We start from the raw sequence: 10,743 nt of genomic DNA, 5'->3' as shown, positions 1-10,743 counted from the left end.
AATTTTTGGATTCTTTATTTCAAAAATCAATTTATACCAGTGGTTCGGCCCCTCCCTCTTACCCAGGGGACATTTGGCAATGTTTGGCAACATTTCTGGTTGTCACAACTGGCAGGGGGAGGTGCTACTGGCATCTAGTAGGAAGAGGGGCTGAGGATGCTGGTCCACGTCCTACAGCGCACAGGGCAGCCCCTCAAAGCAGAATGATCCAGCCCCAAACATCAAGAGAGCCAAGTTTGGGGCTGGGGATGTGGCTCAAGCGGTAGCGCGCTCCCCTGGCATGCGTGCGGCCCGGGTTCGATCCTCAGCACCACATACCAACAAAGATGTTGTGTCCGCCGAGAACTAAAAAATAAATATTAAAAAAAAAATTCTCTCTCTCTCTCCACCCCCCTCACTCTCTCTCTCTTAAAAAAAAAAAAAAAAAAAAAGAGAGCCAAGTTTGAGAAATATGGCGTGCACGCATACATAGGACATATTTTGTGCAATCGATGGCAAATTGGCTGTAGCTCATGACTTCTTCTAAAGCCTATGCCTACGACCCAGGGGAAGACCCTTCGCATTGGAGGATCTTTCACTGTGTTTCCATCTCCAAAAATCATGCTGGTCTTTGACTTCATACCCCCAAGTTAAAACTATAGTTCCCCTGGGTCCTCCGTCTTCCCATCTCTCAGATGCTGGAGGCCCCTCTGTTGTCTTCAATGGGCAGCAGATTATCAAAGGAGAAGGGCCCAGGCTGAAGGCACCCCACTAGTCCACCCTTTGCCCCTGTCTGCATTCTGGTCATCTCAGTTCCCTGTAAATGATAATAAACACGAGCCAAGTGCAGTGGTCTACGTCTGTGATCCCAGCAACTGAGGCCGAGGCAGGAGGGTCCACAAGTTCAAGATCAGCCTCAGCAATTCAGTGAGGCCTTAAGCAGCTTAACAAGACAAGACCCTGTCTCAGAATTGGAAAAGAAAAAAAAAAAAAAAACTTTTTTTTTTTTTAAGGGGCTGGGGCTGGGCATGTGGTGCATGCCTATAATCCCAATGGCTTAGGAGGCTGAGGAAGCAAGTTCAAAGCCAGCCTCAGCAAGAGCAAGGTGCTGAGCAATTCATTGAGACTCTGTCCCTAAATAAAATACAAAATAGGGCTGGGGAAGTGGCTCAGTGATCAAGTGACTCTGAGTTCAATCCCTAGTACCAAGGAAAAGAAAAGAAAAACAAGGATCTGGGAATGTGGTTCAGTGGCGAGATACCTCTGGGGGTACGATCCCTACTACTCCTACTACAGATGCAAAGCCTCTGAAGGAGGCGGCCCATGGCTTGAGTCCTGACTCTGGGTATTAACTTGCTGTGTGGCCACAAGCAAGTTCCTTAACTGTCCGAGCCTCAGTTCCCTCCTCTGAATAGGAGAGGGTTGCTCATCAAACCTACCTCATGGACTGTGGGGATGAACAGAGAAGCCCGCAGAGAGCTTACCACTGTGCTCAACACAGTCAGCCTCAAAGAATGCATTGATATGTCATGGAGGTCAAGTGACTTGCCCAAGATCACAGAGCTGCAAAGTGGCAGAGCTGCCGCTGAAGTCCAGGACTGCATGACTCCAAAGCAAATTCTCATTAAATAGGAAACTTCAGAGCTTCTGTTTTCCTGTCTCACAACCTCATTTATTGGGTGTATGTAAAATGCCTGACACCTGCTAGGTAATGTATTTGTGGTACTAGAGACTGAACCCAGAGGGGCTCTGCCACTGAGTATACCCCCAGCCATTTTTTAATTTTTTTATTGGGAGACGGGGTCTCAATAGGTTGCCAAGGCTGGGCTTGAATTTGCCCCAGCCTCCTGAGTGGCTAAGATTATAGGTGTGTGCCCCCACACCTGGCTACTAGACACTTTTATGAATTAATGAACAGATTGGTACTGAGAATTGAACCTAGGGGCACTCTACCACTGAGCTACACCCCAGCCCTTTTTATTTTTTATTTTGAGAAGGGTCTTGCTGAATTGCCCAAGCTGACCTCAAACTTGCTATCTTTCTGCCTCAGCTCCCCAAGTCGCTGGCATCATACCACCCATGCCTGCCTGGTTAGCCCATTTGAATTGTTATTGTTGTTTTTCCCAAATAAGGCCTTGGAGAAGGCAAAAAATATGGGCCCTGCCCCACATTGGCTGGCTGGCTGGAAGGGAGGGAGGGAGGGAGGCTCTGGTTACTGGAGAAGTGATCATTGGTGAGGAAGCCTTCCCTGGATGGAGCAGAGCTGCCAGGAGAAAGGGCAGTCAGAATCCAAAGCCAGAAGTGGGAAGGCACTTACCCAGGTCACAGGGTGGGCACAGACCCAAAGACCATAGTGTTCTCATTCCCGGTCACAGTCCTGGTCTTGGCCTCTGTAATTAAAAATCACCACCATCTACTGGGGACTTAAAATGCACTCGGTACTAAGCATTGTATGTATTTGATCTTATTTATCTGCACGTCAGTTTAGGGACCAAAAGTCCATTTTTTACCGCTGAGGAAACAGACTCAGTGTGGTGAGGACATTTGCCGGAGGCCCTGAAAGAAGAATACAGCCAACTCTGCAGGTTTGCAGAAGCATAAAGGCTTCCTTTACTATCCTGAGCACCCGGGGTTCCCCAGGAGAAATCCCCCCAGGTCGTGCCTCCAGAACCCAGACCTTCCGCCCCCAGATGGGAGAGGAAGCCAGTCCAGACAGGTTTTCAGGGAGGAGATGAGAGCACAGAGCCCGGAGTGTGGGGAGGGGCTAAGATGGGACTCTGGCCAAGGCCACATGGTTGGAAAATGGCAGAGGTGGGACTGAAATCCAAGGAGGGGAGGCAGCAGATGGACAGAGGTGGGCTGGGGATCTCAAGGAGTCTGGACAAGGAGCCTGGGGAAGGAGGTTCTGTGGCTGACCACTTGAGGCCTTTAGATTGAGGGCTGGGGGAGTCCACCCCCTCCCTCCCTTTCCCACAAACTCTGCAGTTTGCAAAACCAACCCCTCCCCAGAGCGCCTGCGGTTTCCTGCGGGTCTGGGGTCCTGCCTGACTCTGCAGTGGAGCTGTGGCAGGGGGGGACAGGAGGAGTGGTGTAAGACCTTTCTTTGCCTTCTAGAGCTGGGGCTGCTCAGCGGACACACACACACACACACACACCCACACACACACCCTGAGTCAGCACTTGCCTGGAGGGGCGGGGCAGGGTCACTGATTCAGTTAGTGGCAACTCTTTAAAGCCCCTGCTAGGACAGCTGCAGCCAGACACGGCTACCCTCACCATGAGATCCTGGCAGCCCCTGGTCCTGGCACTCCTGGTGCTGGGATGTTGCTCTGCCGCACCTGCACAGCGCCAGCCCGCCTTTGTGGTCTTCCCCAGAGACCTGAGAACCACCAATCTCACTGATATGCAGCTGGCACAGGTAAGCAAACACCCCCACGGAGAGTGGGGGAGGGCTGGCCAGGAAGGTATGCAGTGGACCAAAAGGGGCACAGGGCCTCAGAGATGTTCAGGGACGTCTTGGGATGATGGGGAACAGAGGTGTCCGGGGTGAGGCACTGGGGTCTGCGATGTTCAGAGCAGATAACAGAAAATGGGGGTTGCTAGGTGGGCAATGGAAGATGGTGTGGGGGATGGGACACTGGAGGATTCTGGAGTGGTCAAGAATTGGGAGTGAACAAGGGTAAGCCCCAGGGGTCCTAGGGAGAGCAGTGCCCAGGGGTGGGAAGGAGCTGAGGGTGTCTGCAGGAGGTGGATTCTTGAATGGGCAGCACTAGTGTCCTGGATATAATGCCTTACTGATCACCCCTGAGCACCTGAGAGACAAGTCCTGGGCCAGAAGAGCAGAGAAAGGGGCTGGGCTCTGGGATGTCTCTGCTCTCCATCCTCAGGACTACCTGTTCCGCTACGGTTACACTCGTGTGGCTGAGATGCATACGGATGCACTGTCCCTGCGCCCAGCACTGCTGCTTCTGCAGAAGCGGCTGTCCCTGCCCCAGACTGGTCAGCTGGACAGCGCCACCCTGAAGGCCATGCGAACCCCACGCTGCGGTGTCCCAGATCTGGGCAAATTTCAAACGTTTGAGGGTGATCTCAAGTGGCACCACCACAACATCACATACTGGTGAGTGGTTGGGATCAGAGTGGGTGACCAGGGTGGGGTCGGGATCCGGGTTTGTACTGGGGTGATCACATCCTGTCTTAGGTCCTGGATCCACTACTTGTAGGGCCTGGGGCAAAAGGCTCCACCTCTGAGCCTCAGTTTCCCTTTCTGAGTGGAACTTCTGTCAGGTCCACTGTGGGGACCCAAACGGCCGGTGGGGGATATCTGAGGGGGATGCCCTCGGGGAACGAGGCATATGTTGAAGACTCTGAAACGTGGGGTGTCGCTGCTGTCCTGCTCCAGCCTCTCACTTCTGGCCTCTTTCCTCCCACCTTCCCCTACAGGATCCAAAACTACTCAGAAGATTTGCCACGCGACGTCATCGACGATGCCTTTGCCCGTGCCTTCGCCGTGTGGAGCAAAGTGACGCCGCTCACCTTCACTCGCGTGTATGGCCGGGAGGCAGACATCGTCATCCAGTTTGGTGTCGCTGGTGAGAAGGGGCAAATCAGGACTCCCGGACCAGGCATGGGAGGGAGGGCCAAGGAGAGCAGAGCCGCGGTGGACCCGCTTTCCTGGTGGCCTTGACCGCCACTTGCGCGCAGGGCGCCCCCCTCCTGCGGGAGTGCAGAGCGCGCGCCAGGCTTGGAAAGCGGTGCGCCGGGAGGTTTCCGGGCCGCGCTGGGTCCCGCGCCCTTGCACAGCGCACAACCTGCCCAGCGATACTTGGCTGACTCCGGTTCCTTCTGCGTCTTTAGAGCACGGAGACGGGTATCCCTTCGACGGGAAGGACGGGCTTCTGGCACACGCCTTTCCTCCTGGCCCCGGTATTCAGGGAGATGCCCACTTCGATGATGAAGAGTTGTGGTCGCTGGGCAAGGGCGTCGGTGAGATCTGGAGCCGCCCCGGTGTCCCTACACGCCTCCTCCATTCCCTTCTCCCACGCCCATAAGCAGCCTTCCTGACGCTAGTCCTCTTCCCGCAGTGGTTCCTACCCACTTTGGAAACGCAAATGGAGCCCCCTGTCACTTCCCCTTCACCTTTGAGGGCCGCTCCTACTCCGCCTGCACCACAGACGGCCGCACCGACGGCGCTCCTTGGTGCAGCACGACCGCCAACTATGACAGGGACCGCAAGTTCGGCTTCTGCCCCAGTGAGAGTGAGTGAGGGGTCACGGCGAGGGATGTGGGTGTCACTACCCTTGAAGGTCCAGAATCTTATATTCTAATCCCATCTTTGCCACCAGTGCTGTGTGGCCTGCAAGTCATTCTCCTGCTCTCTGGGCCCAATTTCCTGAACTGAAGGGAGGAGGGTTGGACGGCAAGTGGTCGGTGGGTCAAAGCATTTGCTGTGCTGCACGAGAAGGTAAATGGTTCTCACCTCCCCAGAACTCTACACCCAGCATGGCAATGCAGATGGCAAACCCTGCGTGTTTCCATTCATCTTCGAGGGCAATTCCTACTCTGCCTGCACCACCCAAGGTCGCTCTGATGGCTACCGCTGGTGTGCCACCACCGACAACTATGACCAGGACAAGCTATATGGCTTCTGCCCAACTCGAGGTACCGATCTGCCTACCTGATTCAGCCTTCCTCTGCCATCCTGCATCGGTTCCTCAAATGTGGCTCCTTCACTCATTATTCTGTCTCTACTCCTTCCTCATCCACACACCATGACTATGTCCCCTCGCCCTAACTTCCAGTTGCCCAGCCAAAAGTCCAGGGCTTGGACTGAGGCCTCTTCCTTGGTTTGGTGACCTAGGCCCTGACCATTGGGGACGCGGGTCTCTGCTGTGCTCCATAGCGCCCATAGGCTTTAGAAAAAGGCCACCAAGATCCTCTAGCTCCTTGCTTGGCCCCCCTCTGGCACTTTATTGGACCCCCTCCCCTGGCTCACCAACACTCTGGGTCTCTCCAGCTGACGCAACTGTGATTGGGGGCAACTCCGCCGGGGAGCTGTGCGTCTTCCCCTTTATCTTCCTGGGCAAGGAGTACTCCACCTGTACCAGCGATGGCCGCAATGATGGGCGCCTCTGGTGCGCCACCACTTCCAACTTCGACAATGACAAGAAGTGGGGCTTCTGCCCAGACCAAGGTGAGCGGGATGGTTCAGGGGCTTCCAGGCTGGGGGCTGTGGCCTAGGCGGTAGCGGAGGTCGGGTGGCCAGTGCTGGGGGCTCTGCCCGGAGCTACATCTCAGGTTCCTTCCCTCCAGGATACAGCCTGTTCCTTGTGGCGGCGCACGAGTTCGGTCATGCGCTGGGTCTGGATCACTCTTCCGTGCCAGAGGCGCTCATGTACCCCATGTATCGCTTCCTGGAGGGCTCCCCGCTGCACGAGGACGACGTGAAGGGTATCCAGCATCTCTATGGTGAGGCTGCGGGACAGGGGTGGACGCAGCAGAGGAAATGGGGTAGCTCAGCCGCAGGACCAGGGAATGCCAGAGGGGGAGGACCTCAACATCCGTTGGGGTGGGGCCTGGGAGCAGTCACTGCCTGGTCAATGCTTGGAGATGGTGCTAAGGAACCCACACTCTAGGGAGAGGTAGATATGGTTCAAAAGCCAGACAAGCCACTTCATAGCCAGGTGACCTTGGGTATATCAGTTCACCCCTCAGTTTCCTGTCTGTAAAGTGTTAATTTTAGTACTTGCCTCAAAGGGCTGTCATGAAATTTAATGAGTTAGAATGATGTGTGGCATATAGGAAGCATCGTGTTTTTGATATTTTCTTTGTCGTGATCTAGTGTTAGTTCCTCATTAAAAAAATTGGGGATATGGAGGGTTGGGGTATAGCTCAGTGCTGAGTGTCATGTGCAAAGACCTGGGTTCAGTTCCCAGCACTACACACACACACACACACACACACACACATACACACACACACACACATACACACACAGAAAGGAGCAAAAACAGGTGAGGGTGTAAAAGAATCTAAGTCATAGTTTTTTGTTTTTTTGTTTTTCTAAGATCAAAGGCTAACCTGTGAGTTTCTAAAGCCCTCAGCACTGTTTGGGTTGGTGAGCCCTCTGTCCTCTGTGCACAGGGCCCAGGCCAGGAAAAGTATGACTTGAATGAAAGCCCAGGGCGTGGGGAGCGCCTGCCTGCGGCTGGGGAAGGCCGGCTCAGGCGAGCGAGGAGAGCTGCGCCTGCGCGGGGCTCCGCGGGGCTGCGGGAGTGGAGGGGAGTCTCAGTCAGGGTCTCTCTTTAGGTTCTCGGCCTGAACCTGACCCAAGACCTCCGTCCACCACCACACCTGAGCCGCAGCCCACCGCTCCCCCGACGGTCTGCCCCACCGCACCCCCCACCGCCCGCCCCTCAGAGCTCCCCACAAAGGGCCCTACAGGCCCCCCTTCAGCTGGCCCTACAGGTCCTCCCACGGCTGGTCCTTCTGAGGCCCCAGTGACTTTGGATCCTGTGGACAGTCCCTGCAATGTGGACGTTTTCGACGCCATTGCGGAGATCGGGAACTATCTGCACGTCTTCAAGGATGGGTGAGTGGGCGGGGGTGTGCGGACGAGGGATGCTGGGATGACAGATGTGCAGAGGAGGGACCGTCCCCTCGCCCGCTGGCCCCAGGCTCCATGCTCAGCGCCCTGTCCTGCCCTTTTCACGTCCTCAGACGGTATTGGCGATTCTCTGAGGGCAGAGGGCCCCGGCTGCAGGGCCCCTTCCTTATCGCCGACACGTGGCCCGCGTTGCCCGCCCGACTGGACTCTGCCTTCGAGGAGCCACTCTCCAAGAAGATTTTCTTCTTCTCGGGTGAGTTTTCTGCTCTCTTGCTCCGCCACCTCTCATCCCGCGCCAGCAGGGAGGATCAAGAGACCCACTGTGGCCGGTGAAGCATGCATCAGTGCCAGGTGCCAAGGTGCACCCTGTGATCCCAGCAACTCGGGGAGGCTGAGGCAGGAGGAGGCCTAGTTCCAGGCCAGTCTCAGCAATTTAGCGAGGCCCTAAGCAATTTAGTGAGACTCTGTCTCAAATTAAAAATAAAAAAAAAATAAGAAAAGGCTGGAGATGTAGCTCAGAGTTACAGCTCCCTTGAGTTTAATTCCTAGCACCTAAATAAATAAATTAATTTAATTAAATAAAAAATTACACGATTGGAAAAGGGCTCCCCCTTCCGGTACCCGCAAATTGTCATATTTTCTGGGGTTGCATTTGGGTCCGGCGGCTCGCCACCCCTTGCACACTGGTACCCAGCTGTTGGGCCTCTTGGCTACCGAGACTCCGGGCTCTCCGGGCTAGGAAAGGCTGGCCCGCTTCTCCCCTCGGACATTCAAGGAGGACGTCCGCCCCTGCCCCGCATGCCCAGTCCGACATGACCCTTCTCCCCTGCAGGGCGCCAAGTGTGGGTGTACACGGGAGCGTCGGTGCTGGGCCCGCGGCGTCTGGACAAGCTGGGTCTGGGCTCTGAGGTGACCCAAGTCACCGGGGTCCTCCCGCGTGGCGGGGGCAAGGCGCTGCTGTTCAGCAGGCATCTCTTCTGGAGGTGAGAGCCACGCGGCCGCCGGCAGGGGGAGCCCGGGCGCCGTCGCCCGCCCGCGGGCTCAGCACCGTCCCTTCGCCTCCCGGCTGCAGGTTCGACGTGAAGACGCAGAGAGTGGATTCCCGGAGCCCCTCTCCGGTGGATCAGATGTTCCCCGGGGTGCCCTTGAACACGCACGACATCTTTCAATACCGAGGTGAGGCTGCGGTGCGAGCCACGGAGGGTCCCTTTAGGAGACACCACCCCCAGTCGCCCCACTGCGATGGCGACTGGACAAATTCTCAACAATCTCCCTGGAGATTGGGGAAGTGCCCCAGCACTGACCGACTAACTCTCTGTAGAGGCAGAGACGTCCCCAAGTCTTTCAGGGAGTCAGCAGCAGAGTCAGGACCAGGACCCAGAATAACCACGTCCCCAACAGGAAGCTGTTTCCCCTTTAGCACAGGATGTAAGCTTTGCAAGGGGGCATGTTCCCTTGTCACACAGCAACCATCAGGTGCCAAATTATGCCAGAGCTATGCAGCCACTGGGATACAGTGAGAGAAAAGGCAGCTCCTAGCTGGGCGTCTCTGGGCAAGCCACTGCCGCTCTTGGAGCCTCCGCGTTCCCATCTGTGAGTTGGGGACGAGTAGAGCTAGAGTTACTGTACTTTCTTCTTCTTTCTTCTTTCTTCTTCTTCTCCTTCTCCTTCTCCTTCTCCTTCTTCTTCTCATATGCCATCAGTTGACAAGATCTGTTCTCTTTACAGACAAAATCATTTTTGAATCTAGCATTTTTTTTTTACTATCTCCTTTACAAACACTTTAATCCAAGCCATATTGGTTTCCAATAACCTTTGGTGTATTCCCTGAGAGTAGGGAGGGGAATGGTCCAGGCATGACCCCCAGCCTATTCCAAGGTCAAGGAAACTTACACGATCTGACCCCTACCCCTCCAAACCTCTGTGTTCCCATCCTCTCTGCTGCTCCTGTGATTCCCTGTACTCCACCTCCGCCTGCTGCTCTTTAAACAGATCAAGGTCATTCTTGTCTTAGGGCCTTTGTGCCTTCTGTTCCCTCTGTCTGGAAGTCTCTTTCCCTACATTGTCACCAGGCTGCCTCTCTCTCATCCTTCAGATCTCAGTGTTAAGGCCATCTCAGAGAACTCTCGTTATCTTTTCACTTAGGAGTTTATATTTCTTTTTTTAATATTTATTTTTTTTAGGTGTAGATGGACACAACACAATGCCTTTATTTTTATATGGTGCTGAGGCTCGAACCTGGGTCCCGCCTGTGCTAGGCAAGCACTCTACCGCTGAGCCACAATCCCAGCCCAGGAGTTTGTATTTCCTCCATAGCTTTCTACATTGTCAGAACCAATTTCATTTGTCTTCATATTTGTTTATTAGTCCTCTGACTTGTGCCACTAGAGTATAAGCACCAAAAGAATTCAGATCATGCCTATACATATGTATTTTTTTGGTTTTGTTTTTTGCTATATCTCTAATACCTCCAACAGTCTTGGCACATAGTAGGTACTCAATAATTTTAACCATATTCATATTTTTTAAGAAAATTAGAGTCAGTAATTTTTTTTTTTTGCAGTGCTAGGGTCTTGTTCATGCTAGTCAAGTTGTATACCTCTGAGCCACACCTCCAGCTCCAGTAAAAATTTTTTGAATGAATACATGAATTTGCTCAATGAATAATATTGAGTGAATTGCTTTGAGTATTAAGATAGGCCATCCATTCATTTATTTTCTAGTTCATTCACAAAATGTGTAGGGAGCACCTACTGTGTGCCAGTGCCTTCCAGCATCTCACAGGCAGGTGGTGGAGATGGAAGTGTCATGTAAAAATCTTGGAAAAATCTAGAGAGCCAGGAGGGATGATTGTAAAGCTCTTGCTCCTGTGTCTGCAGATGTCTGTGTTGGTGGGGTGGGAGTCACCCCTCTCATGCCTGACTATCCCCTGCAGAGAAAGCCTACTTCTGTCAGGACCGCTTCTTCTGGCGAGTGAGTTCCAGGAAGGAGGTGAACCAGGTGGACCAAGTGGGCTACGTGACCTATGACCTCCTGCAGTGCCCTGAGGACTAGGGCTCCCGTCAGGCTCCAGCGGCGCAGTGCAGGTCCCCACGGGACCTCCCCACGGGAAAGAGGCCAGTTTGCAGGATACAAACTGGTGAAGTCTTCTAAACACA

The 10,743-nt window shown here is 54.0% G+C and overlaps 1 protein-coding gene across 1 annotated transcript; it reads left to right on the top strand.

Annotated features, from left to right (window-relative positions):
- The first annotated feature begins 3,256 nt into the window (after positions 1-3,256).
- On the top strand, positions 3,257-10,743 carry Mmp9 (matrix metallopeptidase 9). The gene is made up of 13 exons (XM_026408334.2): positions 3,257-3,397; positions 3,867-4,099; positions 4,423-4,571; positions 4,837-4,965; positions 5,064-5,237; positions 5,467-5,640; positions 5,996-6,172; positions 6,292-6,447; positions 7,288-7,570; positions 7,699-7,838; positions 8,418-8,568; positions 8,658-8,761; positions 10,521-10,743. Exons 1-13 carry the CDS (start codon positions 3,257-3,259, stop codon positions 10,637-10,639), a joined length of 2,130 nt encoding a protein of 709 aa, XP_026264119.2. The 3' UTR covers positions 10,640-10,743.

The sequence above is a fragment of the Urocitellus parryii genome, chromosome 6 (genome assembly GCF_045843805.1).
Source record: "Urocitellus parryii isolate mUroPar1 chromosome 6, mUroPar1.hap1, whole genome shotgun sequence".
NCBI classification, from domain to species: Eukaryota; Metazoa; Chordata; class Mammalia; order Rodentia; family Sciuridae; genus Urocitellus; species Urocitellus parryii.
This window is presented reverse-complemented; position numbering and strand designations above follow the sequence as displayed.

What these genes read in the sequence shown, in the direction of transcription:
- Mmp9 (XM_026408334.2), top strand. Translation starts at nt 3,257, where the DNA reads ATGAGATCCTGGCAGCCCCTGGTCCTGGCACTCCTGGTGCTGGGATGT. An exon ending in GGGCTTCTGCCCAGACCAAG is followed by an intron (nt 6,173 to 6,291) that starts GTGAGCGGGATG and finishes CCTTCCCTCCAG; the next exon opens with GATACAGCCTGTTCCTTGTG. An exon ending in CTGCACGTCTTCAAGGATGG is followed by an intron (nt 7,571 to 7,698) that starts GTGAGTGGGCGG and finishes TCACGTCCTCAG; the next exon opens with ACGGTATTGGCGATTCTCTG.